At 40.3% G+C, this 18,256-nt stretch overlaps 1 protein-coding gene and 1 long non-coding RNA gene across 3 annotated transcripts in view; one reads left to right on the forward strand and one right to left on the reverse strand.

Moving 5' to 3' along the window:
• Positions 1–557: 557 nt before the first annotated feature.
• Positions 558–4,362, reverse strand: LOC150057686 (uncharacterized). 2 transcript variants are annotated; one of them, XR_016536777.1, is made up of 3 exons: positions 4,149–4,362; positions 3,158–3,298; positions 558–2,183 (listed from the first exon to the last, which is right to left on the reverse strand). It is a non-coding gene; the product is annotated as an uncharacterized LOC150057686 (long non-coding RNA). The 2 variants fall into 2 exon arrangements; XR_016536776.1 differs by having other exon boundaries at positions 3,140–3,298.
• Positions 4,363–5,045: 683 nt separating this feature from the next.
• Acbd6 (acyl-CoA binding domain containing 6) overlaps positions 5,046–18,256 on the forward strand; it is a 116,784-nt gene continuing 103,573 nt past the window's right edge. The window contains exons 1-3 of the mRNA XM_090340316.1: positions 5,046–5,293; positions 9,524–9,588; positions 13,726–13,822. Coding sequence (XP_090196442.1) covers positions 5,072–5,293; positions 9,524–9,588; positions 13,726–13,822 — 384 coding nt within the window. The 5' untranslated portion in view covers positions 5,046–5,071. The remainder of the gene's footprint in view (positions 5,294–9,523; positions 9,589–13,725; positions 13,823–18,256) is intronic.

An 18,256-nucleotide genomic window follows, 5' to 3' on the forward strand; every position in this document is an offset into this window, starting at 1 on the left:
TGGTAGAGTGATAGCCTGAACAACAACAAAACACACACACACATACACACACACACACACACACACACACACACACACACACAAAGAATTTGCTCTGCATTTGCATTTACATGCTGTCAGACAGCTAGGACATTTCTGTGATTGGATATCTTGATCTTATCCACAGAGAGAAAAGACTGACGTGAGAGTAAAGCTTTAATATCTAAAGAAGCAGTAGTCACTCATTTTGACTGAGAAAGGGGATGTTTTGTACTTGGCAGAGTGACTTTGTCTCTGTCTTGCTGAGGCAAACTTAATAAAGTGCTCTCTTTCATATCATTTATTCTGTCTTCAGAGTAACTAACTACAGGGGTATTTTGTAAGCTTATTTTTTATCACCCAGAAGAATATATAGCCTTACTAGAAATGTTCTGAAGATCAGGAGTTCCTTTCTTTCCCACCTCTCATGCAATATTTAAAATGTTTTTCATTCAAACTACTTTATTGTGCCCAGAGAAAAGTATACAATGGAAATGAGTTTTTATAAAGTGAACACAACTGTATAAAGTTCAGCTCAAGAAACAGAATTCCATCAATATGCGGAAGTCCTTTTCATGTGTCCTTCAGGTTAAACGACCCCTCCCCCTCACCAAGACACACATTGATTTCTAAAATCACAGATCATTTTATGTGATTTTGAATTTTATATTCATGGACACATGCAGTAGACAACCTTTTAGACCAGGCTTCCTGGGTTCAGCATCATGTCCATGGGATTTATGTTCATTATCATTTCAATTAGTTCATCATCATTGCAGAATAGCATTGCACTGTATAAACAGTCACCACAGTTTGTCCATTGTACTTTACGGACAGTCATTAGGCAGTTTCCAGTTTGGCAATTAGAATTGTGTCAGGTTATACACGTTCTATCTGTGTCTTCTGGAACACTTGTGCATTCATTCTAGCTGATGGGAAGAAGGACTGTGTGCTTAGTTTTAGCTTTGATAGGTAATGCCAAACATTGCCTCCACAACAGTTGTACCAATTTACAATGCACATCTTTCAGCAAAAGCCTCCAGGAACATATCTCTAGTTTAGCAAGTTGAAATTCTTGCTTATATTAGCAGTGTAAGAGAATCCTGCTTGCTCAGTTTCTCATCACAGTTAGAAACAGAAAAAGAAATTTTCTGAATGCATTCTATAAGATGACTATTATTCTGATACAAAATTGAGAGAGTAGAAAAGGAAAATTATATGACGATGACACTTTAAACAGAGATGGAATGATTCTTTAAAGAAGATAGGAACAAACAGAACCTACAAATATTTTTACAACAAAAATAGGTAGGACCAGATTGGGTGCTGGTAGCTCATACCTATAATCCTAGCTACTCACGAGGCTGAAATCTGAGGACTGCAATTCAAACCCAGCCTAGGTAGGAAAGTTCATGAGACTCTTATCTCCAATTAACCACCAAAAAACTGGAAGTTCAAACCCCATGACTGTCAAAAAAATAAGTAAAAATAAAAAGGACCGGGAGTTTGGCTTAGTGGTAGAGTGCTTGCCTCAAATGTATGAAGTCCTGGGTTCAATTCCTCGGTATCATATACACAGACACAGGGGGGAAGTGGTGCTGTGTTTTAATTAGTAGAGTGCTAACCTTAAGGAAAGCCTAAGGATAGTGCTCAGGTCCTGAGTTCAAGCCCCAGGATTTGCATAAAGAAAAGAAAAAGAGTAAGACCAGATGGGTCTATTCCCAGTGATTTTGATATATCATGTATTAATAAACTGTCTAGTTTTAGGCTAAAATTGAGAGTACATTACATTTATATCAACTTACATTCTTTATTATGTTTTTATAAATTCAATAAATACCTTTTAGTTCATTGGCAAGGTTGTTAATATAATTCACTAAAACATAAATTATAAATACAATTATTTTCAAAAAATCAAAGAAAACAATCGAGATTAAAAAAAATCTTCAGAAGATCCAGAGATGCCAGGAAAGCAGCTGATAATATCCATTTCCTGCTTCTGATAGAAAATAAATAAATCTTAGAATTGGAGAAATATAAAAGTCATGTGGTCCTAGCTGGGCGACAGTAGCTCAGGTCTGGAATATCAGGAGCTGAAGTGGCTCAGATTTGAAGGATCTTGGTTCAAAGCCAGCCTGGGATTTTTATCCACAAGAGTCTATCTGCTATTAACCAGGAAAAAAAAAAAAGAGCGTTTGAGACAAGTGGTAGAGTTCAAGCTGAGCAAGGGCAAGATGAAAGACTGACCCCCCACCTTGTTTTCCCAGGTGTATACAGATATCAGGCAAGCCACCAAAAGTAAGTGTAGACTGCCTGACTCAAACAAGGTAATCCAATTTGAGCCCGGCTATAAACATTCCATTGTGGGCCTAGCCTATAGGGCTCTGAGTCCAACCTGTGAGGTGAGGAAAGGATTAAGAGGTTGAAAAACTAAAAACTGTATCATGTGCAGGTCAAGCTGATGTAGAGCTGTTTGAACATTAAAACAGCTTGAGATGTTGGATAAGAGTATACTTACCCCATTCTCTGCCCTCAGTTACTAAACTCATATAACGCCTGTATCCTTGCTCAGACCCTTATAAAAGCCTTGACTCCAACCCTGTCCCTTGATATAACCTCCATTCCCATGGGAAGGTTTGTGTCTCTCGCTGGCAATAAACAGTCCTAGCCTGTGGAGATCCAGTCTGGCTTGTTTCCTTCCTTTCCCCTCCATTTTCCTAACACAAGAATTCTTGAGAGCCCTAGTACAGGCACAGAAACAAATAAATACCAGGGTATCTCCCCTTCAATATACTCTCCCAGGCTCATCATTTATTATTGCTGCACGTGCAGGTTTACCTCTGGTTCACAGTTTTGACATTTCCCTTGCCTTCTGTACATGTGCAGGCTTGGGCAAGTTGCTTAACCACTTTGTGCTGGTTTCCTAAGTGTATAATGAAAATGACAGAATCTACTATATTTAGTTAAGGATTAAGTTCCTTAGGCAGTAAGAGATTCAAATTATTTTAACACCTTTTAACTACACATATTTGGACATTAGACATTGAAGAGAGGGACTAATAGTGAAATCAATCTTAGTATTTTAGGAATGTTTGCTGAATCCAGAACCAAGCTTTCTCACTTTCTTTGCTTTCCACACCTGCAGACCCTTCATCTTCCTGGGGCTGAGAAAACAATGCTTCTCCCTCTCTCCTTTCTTAGCACCATCTCCTGTCTTTGTTGTGCTTTGCAGACACCTTGAAGTGAAACCAAAGAGTTCACAGATGTCCACAGGGATGCCCTAAGAAACAAATAGATATCCTGTACTTCCAGAATGATATTAAATCTCCAGCAAATAACATAAAATACACATACACTAATTTCCTTAAACCTAGCCATTAACCAGGCATGTTTGCCTGTCAGTTTTTGGAGAAGACCTGTTTTATACATTCTTCTCTACAGGTAATTGTGAGTTCTAGCCAGCAGGGCATTTCTTGAACAAACTGCCTACAACTGTTGGGTTGTAGAATGCATTCTTTTTTCCCCATTGTTCTCTGTTTGTCCACACTTTTGCCTATCTGTCTAAAACTTAAATCCATTGTCAATAACTGTTTTTAGGCACTCTTAGTATTTCAGTAGTGCTTCCTGTAGTGTTTTGGTGCTAAGTGAATGTGTGTGTGTGTGTGTGTGTGTGTGTGTGTTGTCAGTCCTGGGGCTAGAATTTGTGGCCTGGGTGTTGTCCTTGAGCTCTTTTACTCAAGGCTAGCATTCTACCACTTTTAGCTACTTGAAGGTTTTTTTTTTTTTTAGTAGTTTACTGGCGATAAGAGTCTCACAAGGACTTTATTGCCTCAAGATGGCTTTGAACTGTGATCCTCAGATCCCAGCCTCCTGAGTAGATAGGATTATAGGCGATTACAGGCGTGAGCCACCATATATTTTCTAACTTTTAGGTCACAAAGACCACTCAGAAATGTCAACTCTGTGAATACTGTTATAGAGATGGTCACCCCAGGGAATAAAGGCAACCCAAGAACTATCCTGCTGGGAGACAGAAGGTGCATGGTTAAGGGCCTCATGTAAGGAAGTTTGTGTATGTGTGCATACATATATAGCCTCTCTGTCTCTCTCTCTCTATATATATATCCTACCATTCGTCGGCGATTCAGCACGGAAACGTATTAGTTCCTTTAGGGCAAAGCTACGTGGTACTTCTGGTTGACGATGTAGCCAAGACTGGGGCTGATGCTCAGCGAAGTGCATGGGGAGGGCTCCATGGGGTCCTGGCCCTAAAGAGGTGGGGTCTGCCGGCGTGGAGAGCGATACACTATGACTGGGCCCGCAGCCCCGGTAATCACCACTCTACCCCAGAGTGCGAACGCCGGCCCACGCCGGCTCTCGGGCTCCCAGCCGGGCGGGCGCGGGCAGGCGGAACCTTCGGCTTCAGCTCTCGGTTTCCCAAGATTCGGTCCCCAAGGCTACACAACCGAGCGGCGAGCTCCTTCCTCGCCCCCTCCCTCGCCCCGTGATGGCCTATCGCGATAACGGGTTCCAGAGTTTGTGATAACTAATCTCACCCAAACGACTAACGGACACCGCCAACGACTCTGGGAAGCTTTCCTAAGCATCGGGCCCACGGCGAGGTCCCACGAGGCACGGAAGAGGGAAGGCGTTCCACACAAGCGCCGCCCACACCGCCCCCGCTCTGCGCGGAGCAGGCGCAGTGGAGTCGCGCGGCGCGAGCGGGGTCGCGTGCGCGTCCCCGGCGTGCGCGTGCTCCCGCATGCGCGCGCCGCCCGGCGCTCACCCCTCCCGCCCCAGCCGCTGCGTTCTGGCGCGCCGCTTCCCACGCCCCGCACGGTTGGAGCTAGAGTCTGAGGAGAAGAGGGACTGCTGGGGGAAGCAGCGGCCGGGAGCAGAGCCGGGCGACCGAGCTCCGTGAGGGAACGCGCAGCGAGCGGGCTGGGGCTCCCTGGAGCCGACCGGGCCCGCGAGCTTGTTACCACTCGATCCGAAGACCCGGAGGGCCGTGGGGGACAGGGTGCGCGCGGGGGCGGGGTGCGATCCTGGTGCCATGGCCACACCGTTCCTGCCCTCCGGGGCCGTCACGGGCGACAGCGGCGGAGAGCTGAGCTCTGGAGACGACTCTGGGGATGTGGAGTGTCTCCAGAGCCCCGAGGGCGACCGGTCCCGGAGCCTGGCGGAGCTGTTCGAGAAGGCGGCCGCCCACCTGCAAGGCCTCATTCAGGTGGCCAGCCGGGAGCAGCTGTTGTACCTGTACGCCAGGTACAAGCAGGTAACGCGAGCAGGGTGTGTGTGTGCAGGAGCGCCGGAGACCCCGGCCTCTCCCTAAACTGCGAGCAGACTCGTCAGTGACGAGTGTGCGTGTGTGTTGTTGACTGTCTCTTGACCATTCACATGGTTCTGGACCTGGAAAAGATGTGTCTTCCCGTCCAAGGTGTCTATTTAAGTAGGCCTATGACCCTCTTTCCTGTGTCTTTTCTGACTTACTCAGGGATCTTGCACTTTACCCAACTCTGAAGTGTTGTTGTTGTTGTTTTTACAAAATGAGCATGCTTAAAATAAGATCAATCACCTATTTACTCTTACCAAGTGTCCTGTGGAAGTATATGTGGTCACCAAGGATTTTTTTTTTTTGCTAGTCGTGGGGCTTGAACTCAGGACCTGAGCACTGTCCTTGGGCTTTTCTCAAGGCTAGCACTCTGCTTCTTGAGCCACAGCACCACTGCCAGCTTTTTCTATGTATGTGGTACCGAGGAATCGAACCCGAGTCTTCATGCATGCTAGGCAAGCACTCTTACCACTAGGCAAAACTCCTGGCCCCCTTCACTAAGGAATTTTAATATCTGAGAGAATAACAGGATATATAGATATATATTTAGTACATACTGAAAGATGATCTACATATGCAGAAACTTTAGGGTGCTTAATTTCTAAGTGTGTAAAGCAATTATAGGCCCCAAAACTCTGAGGATCGTTTCAAATTCCTTTTTGTTTTTTATTTTTTGGTCAGTTATGGGGCTTGAACTATGGGTCTAGGCTTTGTCCCCTAGCTCAAGGCTAGCGAGTGCCCTACCCCTTGAGCCACAGTGCCATTTCTAGTTTTCTGGTGGTTAATTGGAGATAAGAGTCTCTCAGACTTTGGTGGTTGGGCTGGCACCTTAACCCTCAGCCTTCTGAGTAGCCCAAGGATTACAGCCGTGAGCCACTGGTGCCTGGCTCAAATTCCTTTTTCAAGGTTAGAGAGTCTTGCCACCATATGCATGTTCTAGTCAACGCAAAGAAATACGGGAGGATGAGCCCTTTAAAAGAAGATGGTTCATGGTGTGCCATGGCTCACACCTGTAATCCTGGCTACTCAGGAGGCTGAGATCTGAGGATCAAGGTTCAAAGCCAGCCCGGGCACAAAAGGGCCTAAGACTCTTTATCTCCAATTAACCTCTAGAAAAGGGGAAGTGGGGCTTGGCTCAATGGTAGGGAGGTAGCCTTGAGCTGAAGAGCTCAGAGACAGTGCCCAGGTAGAGTGCAAGCCCCACAACACAAAAAAAAAAAAAAAAAAAAAAAAAAAGATGATGGTTCATGGCTCCCACACATACTGATCCTGAGAACCTAGACAGACATTATTGTGTGTCCTCATGTACTGTTGAGTTGGATGGCCATGTGCCTGTTTGGGACTTTTATTTGTCAGTTGTTGGGCTTGAACTCTGGTCCTGGGTGCTGTCCTTGAGATATTTAGCTCAAGGCTAGTGCTCTACCACTTGAGCCACTGTGCCACTTTCAGTTTTCTAGGAGTTAATTAGAGATAACAATCTCACTGCCTTTTCCTGCCTGGGCTGGCATTGAAGATTGAAGAGTGATCCTCAAATCTCAGCCTCCTGAGTAGCTAGGATTACAGGTGTCAGCCACTGGTCTGGCAAAAGAAATATACATTTTAATAACAACCAAAAGACCATGAAATTAATTGCTCAGGAAGTGATTTTTTTATACATTCAGAGGTGGAGGAAATCTTTGTAAACTGAAAGAGTTCTTAGATTATGACTTAGATTGAGTCTAGATGGAGGTATTTTGACAAGCAGAGGGAAGAAGGGCATTTCAGGTGAGTGTAATAATATGAACAAAATAAAACTGAAAATCCATAAAGGTAAAAGTAGATTATATGATTAGATGAAACTATCAGTTTGGTTTTAGCAGAATTCAAATAGGTAAGTACTAAGAGGTAATGGGAAAGTACCTGAGAAAAGTAGATAGGTAGTGTGGGTACAGTTTCTTTGAGGCTTTCATCTAATAGATAAGAATAAAACTTTCTAATATAAGCTAGAAGATTAATAAGAGATACAAATATATAGAATAAGTGCTATTAATAATTCATAAGAAAAGGAGATCTCTCCTGTAATCTTAGCTACTCAGGAGCCTGAGATCTGTGGATCTGTGGAAGACAGCTTGGGCATGAAAGCCTGTGAGACTTATCTGCAGTTAACTACCAGAAAGCCAGAAGTGGCGCTGTGGCTCATGTGGTAGAGTGCTTGCCTTGAGCTGAAGAGCTCAGGGACAGTGCCCAGGCCCAGGCCCAGGGTTCAAGCCCCACAACTGACCCCCCCCCCCCAAAAAAAAAAGATCTCTCCTGGAAGTGGAAATCAGAGACTATTTAGTGAATTCCATGTTTCCATGAGCTGCGTTTATGTGTAGCCACAATAAAAATAACTAACTTACCAAAAATATAATTTGAGTTACTGACCATAAATCAGAGAAGATTATTATGGAACAGATAGAATTTGTGTTGTTGAGAATTCTTAATTTTTTTTTTTTTTTGGTTGATTGTGGTGCTTGAACTCTGGGCCTAGGTATTGTTCCTGAGCTCTTCAGCTCAAGGTTACCACCCTACACCTTGAGCTACAGAGCCACTTCCTGTTTTCTGGTTGTTAATTCGTTAATTAGAGGTTTTAGTCTCACAGATTTTTGTTCTCAGGCTGGCTTTGAACTGCAGTCCTCAAATATCAGCCTCCTGGGTAGCTAGAATTACAAGCATGAGCCAAGAGCCCCAGCTCTTAATTTTTTTATTCTTTTATTTTTTTGCTAGTCCTGGGGCCTGAACTCAAGCCTAGGCACTGTCCATGGGCTTTCTCAAGGCTAGCACTCTACCACTTAAGCTACAGCACCACTTCTGGCCTTTTCTGTGTATATGGTACTAAGTAATCGAACTCATGCTACATGCATGCTAGGCAAGCACTCTAGCACTAGGACATGCTTCCTGCCCTCTTAAATATTCTTTCTCTTTTTTTTTTTTCATCTAAATTTATAATGAGCTTCATGGTAAGGAACCTTTAAAATAGTGTACTTTATCCCAGAATCTAAGAGAAATACAATGTTATTACTGTCAACATGAAGACAGTTTATCAATTCTGAAAAACTGAACTTTAAAAATTAGTAGTTGAGGGGCCGGGAGTTTGGCCTAGTGATTAAAGTGCTTGACTAGCATGCTTGAAGACCCGGGTTCGATTCCTCGGTATCACATACATAGAAAAAAGCCGGAAGTGGTGCTGAGGCTCAAGTGGTGGAGCTCTAGCCTTGAGAAAGTCCAAGGACAGTGCTCAGGCCCTGAGCTCAAGCCCAGGACTGGCAAAAAAATAAAAAATAAAAAATTAGTAGTTGCATGTTATAAAGTTCTTCTCTATTAACTGGATAACAGTACCTGTAATTCTAGCTACTCAGGAAACTGATACCTGAGGATTGTGATTTGAAGCCATCCCAGGCAAGAAAGTCTAGGAGACTTTTATCTCTAATGAACCACCAGAAAACTGGAAGTGGTGACTCAAAGTGGTAGAGCCTTTAGCTGAGGAGCTGAGGGACAGTGCTCAGGCCCACAGTTCAAGTCCCACCACTGACCCCCCCCCCAAAAAAAAACACCAAAAAACAAAAAACAAACCAGAAGTGGAACTATGGCAATGGCTTAAGTGATAGAGCATTCACCTTCAGCAAAAAAGCTCAGAGAGAATGGCCAGACCCTGAGATCAGTCCCAGAACTGATCTTATTTTGAATATAATAGACTACATTAACAATTTGTCTTATAGTCTGTTTTAGAAATTAACTATCACCTATACTTTTTTTTCTGTACGATAGTATTAGATAATACTTTTTAAGACCTTTACCTTTAGTTCAAAAGCGTTTCAATTCAAGGGTGTCATTTTATGAGTACCATGTGCCATGGTCATCTTTCTCTTCTCTCCATCTTTCTCTTCTCTCTCTCCCAACCCAACATATCCCTTCAAGTTACCTGGTTCTATTTTTACACATCTACATTTAATATTATAACTTAGAATATAATTATTGTTTCAGTAAACCAATACTTAAATATTTAAGGTATGCTTGCTTGTGCAAAAAAAAGTTACTTTGTTATTCTGTATAGATAAAAATACTTTCTAACCTATAAGTACTAAATATACATAATTTGAAAAGAAAAATGTTTAGACAATTATTGAAAAAATAAAGTTTTTGATTTCTGTTTAGGTCAAAGTTGGAAGTTGCAATACTCCTAAACCAAGTTTCTTTGATTTTGAAGGGAAACAAAAATGGTAAGTAATTCTTGGAATCTTTACTGAAGTTGTTGGAAATGAGTGAGCTAGTGTTTAGGAATTAGACAGTAGTGAGCAGATTAAAGTATTTTTGTAGTAATCTCTTTGTTGTAGTCTACTTTAGTGGCAGGCAATTGGGAGAGGGATTAAAAGAATCAGCTTTAAGCTAAGTCTCTACTTTTACAATGATGTTGGTATGTAAGTAGTTCACAACATATACATAATTTCTTTAAAAGTTTGTGAATACCCATGGAGATACTCTTTGAAGGTTTTTTTTTGTTTAGTATGTAATACTTCTTTTCTCTGGAGGTATCTTCCCTAGCAACCCAAAAGGATGGAGGGAGAACAGGATAAATCCCCCTTTTGTATTATTTTCTTTTCCTCTGCCCCAGTTTGATCTTCTTGCTGTGGCACTACTCTATTCTTTGCTCTACCCACACCATAGGAAAGAAATACTTATAATAATTTTTTGGGAATAAGATATGGATACAAATACTTCATTTTCAATAGGGAAAGATTAGTTTTTTCTCAAAATTTAACTTATTGAGTGTCTAACATATCATTTATAAGGACTTTTTTTCCTCATGCATTTTTTATTATTATAAATGTGATATACAGAGAGTTTACAGTTATGTAAGCCTGATAAAGAGTACATTCCATTTTGAACTGTGTTACCCCTTCCCTCACTCCCATCCCCATCCACAATTGTGTCGTTCATTTTTAACACAGCTATAGTAAGTACCATGGCTACATTTGTTCTCCCTCTGTCCCACCATTTCTCTGCTTCCATTTACCCTCCCAAAGACAGATAAATGAACAAATAAGACAAAAGGGAAAGAAAACAAAAATAATAACAACAACAAAAATCTTGTTTCCATTTCCTGGAGTACATTTGGAATAATATTGTTTTATATGATTAGATCATATATGATCTTATATGATTTTTCTTATGTAGTTTAAGTGAAAAAGGAAATAAAAACATGTTCTCTATATGATAGAGAACATTAGTTACTGAAGAGGGAAGATTTTGGAATTAAATGAATAAGTATTGAGGATACAGTTAAAAAATATTATTATAATAAAGACAGTGTACAGAAAGGTTACAATTATATAACTCAGGTAATGAGTACATTTATTTTTAGACAGTGTTACCCCTTCCTTGTCTTCCAGTTTTTCCCTTCCATCCCCACCCTCAAGTTATATACGTTTTCAACACAATGTCTAGTGAATATTACTGCTGTATTTGTTCACCCTGGAAATATGATTGCAGGGAGAGGAAATGCTAAAAGACAGGTTCTGAGTCAGGTGTGTTTAGCTATTTAGGAGGCAAAAATTTAGAAGATTGGCTGGGTGGGGTGGCTCACACCTGTAACCCTACCTACTCTGGAGGCTGAGATTTGAGGATCATGGTTCAAAGCCAGTCTGGCTCAAAAGGACCTGAGACTCTTATCTCCACTTAACCTCTAGAAAAGGGAAGTGGGGCTTGGCTCAGGGTAGGGTGGTAGGTAGCCTTGAGCTGAAGAGCTCAGGGACAATGCCCAGACCCAGGGGTAGGGTGCCCAGACTGTAGCCTTGAGTTTAAGAGCTCAAGGACAGCTTCCAGGCCAAATTCAAGCCCCATGTCCCATAAAAAAAAAAAAAACAAAATAAAATAAAACAAACAACAAAAAAAAACCTAGAAGATTATAGTTTGAGGTCAGCCTGGGCAAAAATTTACAAGATACAAACAACAAGGTCAGGTATGGCTGCACGCACTTGTTATCTCAGCTATGTCCGAGGTTATAGATGGGAGGATTCCAATCTTGGCACTGGGGGTGGGGGTGGGGGAGGAGGCAATGAAGCCTATATGAAGAATAGCCTAAAGCAAAAAGGGCTGACATTGCAGCTGTAGTGGTACAGTGCATGCAAAAAGGTAGATTATAATCCTTTTTTAACATAGCCCTGTATAACTTAATTATTACCTAAACAAGTGGTATGCCTGTTAGCTATTTGTTACCCAGCTGTAAGAAGGAACTGAGTGTCATTAACCATAAGCTAGTTTAGCTGCCACGTGTATTTCTTTAAAACAGGACATTCTCAGTGAAGAAAGCAGTACTTTTATTTATATTCTGGTTCAGGTTTTTCATTTCTCTTGCTGTTGACAAGTAGCTCTCTGGAATTTTATTACTATTCTAGATTACCTGATTTGGGGGAAGAGGGAACCCAGAATTTTACTTGCCTAGCACATCCCCAGCCCTTTGATTATTTTTAGGTTTTTTTTGTTTGTTTGTTTTTTTGTTTTTTTCAGATAAGGTCTCACTTTTTTTTTTTTTTGCTAGTCCTGGGGCTTGAACATAAGCCCTGGGCTCTATCTGAGCATCTCTATGCTCAAGGCTAGCACTGCCACTTGAGCCACAGTGCCATTTCTGTCTTTTTCTGTGTATGTGGTACCAAGGAATTGAACCCAGGGCTTTGTGCCTGCTAGGCAAGCACTCTACCAGTAGGCCCCACTCCTGGCCAAGGTATCACATTTTTAATTCCGTCTGGCCTCAAACCATGATCCCCTAATCTGTTGCTCTCATAGTTGAGATTATGTGTGTGCTATCATGTAATACTTATTTTTTTCAAATGACATGAGTTCTCAGAAGCTTTTTGAACTATAATCTTTCCATTCTCTGTTTCCCAGGTAGTTAGAACTACAGAAGTGAGCCACTGTACCAAGCCCTCTGATTTTGAACTAGGCAGGTGCTTTACCACTTGAGCTATCCTTTTGTGTTGCTTACTTTTGAGAAAAGGGTCTCCCTTTATGGTCTGCCCCTTCTGGACTGCCATCCTTCCACTCATTTCTCACTGCATTGTTGGGATGAAGGTGTATATCACTGTGCCCAGCTAATGATCGAGATGAAATCTTGTGGAATTTTTTGTGGGGGAGGTCTGGGCTCACTGCAAATCATGATCTTCCCATCTCTGCCTCCCAAAAAGCTAAGATTATAGGCTGGAGCCACCATAGCCAACTTACTGTAAATTCTTGGTTTAATTTATAAGTTTATAAGACTTCATTGTTATTTTCTTCTATGCTTTACCTATTTTTCCATTGTTTGTAGCAGTTAAATAACTTTAGATTTTATAGCCACCTAAAAATAACTAATTATTATTAGGCAAGAATCAGGATTGTAGTTCAAACATTATATGAAATACTACTGAAGAGTAATATTTACACAGCCTGATAACAGTTGACTTCATGTGGGAGTCGGAAGATCGCCAAAAAAAAAAATAGCTTTTTAACAGTGAATCAGAGAAATAGAGAAACATGGTTAGCAGTAGAAAGAATTGACAGTGAAAAACCAAGGAAATCTGGCTGCAGCCTTAGGAGAAAAACAAAGGGTCACTCAAAAATGAGCACAGGACTAAAAGGTTACTCTTGGTGTTTATGTTGTCTAAAATTCCTTCCTTCTTTCTCATTAAAATATTTGATTCCAGCCATGCGAGCACAGTGGCTCACACAATGGCTCACATCTGTAATTCTAGCTACTCAGGTGCTGAGATCTGAGGATCAAGGTTCAAAGCCAGCTCAGGCACTTAAGTCCGGGAGACTCTTACTTCCAATTAACCACCAGAAAACTAGAAGTGGCACTGAGGATTAAGGGGTAGAGTGGTAGCCTTCCACTGAAGAGCTCAGGGACAACTCAGGCCCAGAGTTCAAATCCTAGGACTGGCACCCAAAAAAAAAAAAAAAAAGTATTTGATTCCATCCTCACCAACCCTTACCTTTGAAGATCCAAATTTTAGCTACCAGTAGATTTATAGATGGCATGACAGCAGAAAAGGAAGATAGATTTCTTTTGCCTTAAGAGAATTTAGTTCATTTTTTTTTTCAGGAAATGCTTTTCTTCTGTGATGATTAGTTTCCACATTTCCAAAATGTCTTGAAGATTGTTAATTTGTAATATGGAAACTGCACCTATTAAGTGAAGTGATAAGGTTTACATTGTTGTAGATCAGCTTAAGAGAAAAAAAGGAGAGGACTTCTCTTTAATTCATAGCTTATTATCTCTGTGTCCCCAGACTGAACGCAATATTTTAATAATAAAAGCAAATACGCTGTTGGTGTTATTTACATAGTTACTGGTAGACTGTTTTTTATCTTCTGAACTATAGGGAAGCCTGGAAGGCACTTGGTGACTCAAGCCCCAACCAAGCAATGCAGGAATATATTGCAGCAGTTAAAAAATTAGATCCAGGTTGGAATCCTCAGGTAAGACATAGGATTGTATGTAGTACTTGGCCAAAAGTTAACTTTCAAACAAGTATTTAAAGTTTGGCTTAAGAAACATGCTTTGAGTTTTGCCTTCCTCAAACGTCTGGTTAGTTACTGCAGTATTTATCTGAGAATACTATTGCTTAAACATAACAACAGCTATTGTTATCAAGAACTAAAATTCTCTGAATTGTAGAGAATGTTTAGAAGTATAATAATTTGGATAACTTATAAGTAAATACATTGTGTGGTATGAAAGTGCATATAGATATATTAATTGAAATAGGTTAGATTCAAGGGAGAACATTTTCTGCTTCCAAAGACAAAGTTAAAATACAACACCAGGAAGTGGGTACTTGAAAGGGATGGGATCAAGGGGAAAGGAGTGGACAAAGAAAGAAAGAGGAAGAATGCAGTCAAGAATCCAAAGCTACAAAAGAAGACTGAGAGAAGGGGGTGGTTAGGAGGGGATGGGTGGCAAGGTTGAAAGGGGTAACATTGATCAAGATATATTGTATTCGGGGGCTGGGAGTGTGGTCTAGTGGTAGAGTGCTTGCCTAGCACGCACAAAGCCCTGGATTCAATTCGGTACCACATACACAGAAAAAGCCAGAACTAGTGTTGTGACTCAAGTGGTAGATCTCTAGCCTTGAGAAAGTTCAAGGATAGTGCCCTGACCCTAAGTCCATGCCACAGTACTGACAACCAGTCAGTCAATTAATAAGTAAGATATATTCATAAACTGCTTTGCTAAATAGCAACTACTTTGTATAATTACTTAAAGAGAATAATCATAATAATTGAAAAACAAATGCTGATTGTTAGTATGCATAGGAAAAGGAACCATAAAGGGCCAGATTTTACCCTGCTTATAACCTCGTATACTACTGAGCTTATACTGCAGTTATGCAACTGTTTCTTAGATGTTTGCAATAGGCATAAAATGCTTGGGTCACCCAAAAGTCTGTTCTTTATGACCTGGCAAATTCATAAGCTTTGTTGGTTGACATTGATTTCTCAGTTTCCCCAAGTCCCACTGGAATGACACAGGTATGTCTGTTAAATTCTTGAATGTGTAGTGTGTTGTGTTGTGTTATAGGGAAGAGAACTACACTATGAGGACTTACTTTTTTTTTTTTGCGAGTCCTGGGCCTGAGCACTGTCCTTGGACTTTCTCAAGGTTAGAGCTCTACAACTTGAGCCACAGCACCACTTCTGGCTTTTTTTCTATGTATGTGGTACCAAAGAATCAAACCTGGAACTTTGTGCATGCTAGGCAAGCACTCTACCACTAGGCCAAACTCCCTGCCCAGGACTTATATTTTTATAGCAAGTAGAAGCAAGCCTGTTCTTTGTTAGGGGCTGGAGAGATGTTAACTCCGAAAGTGCCTTGCTGCCCAGCAATGCTGAGAAATGGCTCAGGTAGAGAGTGGTCAGAGCCTGACCTACTGAACAAAATTGTATAGGGATAATCATATAGATATGTACGCATTTATATCAGTTGAGTCTCTAGGATTTCTGTTTTATTCCGTGGTGTACAATCCACTAAAATCATTTATTTGACTACTAGGAGCCCCTTCAAGATGTCATTTTTATGTGTCTTCATTGTTCTTAGGATTAAAGCCATGTGTTGTTACACTCAGCTTCTATTTTTTTCACTTTCTGACACAAGATGTTCCAAGTTATATTAATATCCTAGGGCAGGTGTAAAAAGTCAGTACTTTGTTTTTTTTTTTAAAAAAAAAACAAAATTAGTTCACAGTAGTATAGGTTAAAAGTCAGAAAGAAGGTGTGAGCAGTCATGTTCCCTTTGAAATTTATAGAGAAGAATCTTTCCTTGGCTCTTCTGATGGCTTGAGGCAGTCCTTGGTTTAGAATGGCCTAACTCCATCTCTGCTTTTCTCACCTTATGGCTGTATCTAAATTTCCTTTTTCTTTCTCTCATATCAACCTCAGTTATTGAGTTCACTGGATTTAGAACTCCTCTACTCCAACATGTCCACTTACATCTGCAAAGAATTTCCCATTCTCGGGTACCTAGGTTAGGACTTCAACATACTTCTTGGAGGACATAATTCAGTCCACTACATTGGCTCATCTGATACTTTTCTCCTAATCCTGGAATCAACTTTTTCCTCTGTTTATATTAATAGAGAATGATATTCTCTATTAGGTATGGCTATTGCTACTGGACTTACATTGTTTCTAGGCCCTCTGAGCAGACATACACTCAATAATACATACACTCAAATGTATTTGTATATATAGGTGTTTTGTTTATGTATATAGATATATACACTTATATATGTGGAGTCATATACTTATACTCTCTATATATGTATTGAATATTTGTAATACAGAAATACTCGGACACAGACATGTATATATATATATATATGTATGTACAAACTGTCGTGATATAGCCTATAAATAAATATATATATAACCACAAGTTCATACTGAAACCTTTAAATTCCACCTCACCACCGTAGCATTCATTCTTGTCTTCCCTCTTCTACCCTCCCACCCCATCTCTTTCTTTTTTTTGGAGGTGGTAGAGGTTGTGGGGCTTGAACTCTGGGCCTGGGCTCTGTCCCTGAGCTCTTCAGCTAAAGGCTAGCATCCTGCCATTTGAGCCACAGTGCCACTTCTGGTTTTCTGGTGGTTAATTGGAGATAAGAGTCTTACCAACTTTGGTGCCTTAGGCTGGCTTTGAACCTTGATCCTTAGATCTCAGCCTCCTCAGTGGCTAGGATTACAGACATGAGCCACCTGCCCTCAGGTCTTCCACTTATTTCTAACTTCTATTTTCAGTAGGACTGTGATCTTAGTCTCTTCAACATATTAATTCATTTGCTCCAGCCTAGTGTAAAGAGAAGTAGTTTCAGTATTGCCAGTCTATTTCACTGTGGAAAGTAAATTTTGAACTAAAGTTTTTATTCATAGGAGTTTTATTTTTACATACAGTGAATTTACATACAGTGAATACACAAACAATTGTGTAATTTGATGAAAAAGTAGTGCAGTTTTGTAAAAGCATTGGTGAAATTGGAAAATAATTATATCCTAGACACCTTGTATTTTCTGTTAATTGACTCCTTGGCCACATGGGAAATTGAGATTCTTTTCAATTGTATGTTATTGTCAGATAATGTATAGAGGGGTTACAGTTACATTCGTTACATTCGTTGATACCTCTTCTCATGTTTTTGTCCCCCTTTCCCTCTCCCCACTCCCTCCTAATGAGATTCATTTTTGTGTGGATGCCCTGAACTATAAGTAACACTGTTCTGAAGTGGCTGTCTTGCTTGTAAATGAATAACATTGACATGTCATGTAAGACTAAACTTTTATATTCTGTAGTAATTTTAATGTATTTTCCACTTTGGACAAAAGAGATACATTTCTATGGCCTGATGAATATATAACAGTTCTGGAAGGTGGTGTTTTCTAAATGAAAGAATTATATGATGTAAAAAAATAATTCCTAAATAAGACCTGATATGTTTTCCATAGCTCTTTTGTTCCATAGCTTCTTTTTCTAAGGTATATAATGTGATCGTTACTGTTTCTTGTGAGTCCTATGCAAAGGATTTTAAGTACTAATAGCAGAATGAGAAAATTTGATCTTTAGTAATACTTCATTGATTAAAAGTATTTTGATATGTAATTAAAATTTATCCTAGTATGTAAAAGATTACTGTTTCATGATGAACCAAATATAACTATAAAAATGAGGTATTTTGTTCTTTTTGGTTTTGTCGTTGGTCCTGGGACTTGAACTCTGGGCCTGGTGGTTGTCCTGAGCTCTTCAGCTCAAGGCTACCACCTTACCCCTTGAGCTACAGAGCCAATTCTGATTTTCTGGCAGTTAATTGGTTAAGGGGAGATTAGAGTCTCACAGACTTTCATGCTCAGGCTGGCTTTGAACCACAATCCTCAGATCTCAGCCTCCTGAATAGCTAAGATTATAGGTATAAGCACTGTACTTCACAGATCTCTGCCTCCTGAGTAGCTAGGATTACAGGTATGAGCCAGCTAGTGTTATCTTCTTTTTCTTAATATCTGTTGAAGTATTAGTAGTCATTCAGTTTACACATTAACATTTACTGTGTATAAGTTGCAGCTCTTGGGACTGGGGATATAGTAGTTGGTTAAATACAAAAGAATAATCCATGCAGTTTGAGAGTTTACAATCTGACAAGAATAGTAATAAGAAAAGTAAATATTAAATGTGTTAGTAAATGAAGTATATTAGAAGGCGATTAATACTATGGAAAGAATGCAGAGGACAATAGGGTTATAGTAAGGAGAGTTAGAATTTTAAGTGTGATGATCAAGGAATAGTCACAGAAAATGTGGCACTGATCTTAAATTGAAAAAGTGAGAGTGAGCTATACTCAGGGAAGAACATTCCACAAACTGTAGTGG

Source organism: Megascapheus bottae, chromosome 10 (genome assembly GCF_031878675.1).
Source record: "Megascapheus bottae isolate mThoBot1 chromosome 10, mThoBot2.hap1, whole genome shotgun sequence".
Lineage (NCBI taxonomy): Eukaryota > Metazoa > Chordata > Mammalia > Rodentia > Geomyidae > Megascapheus > Megascapheus bottae.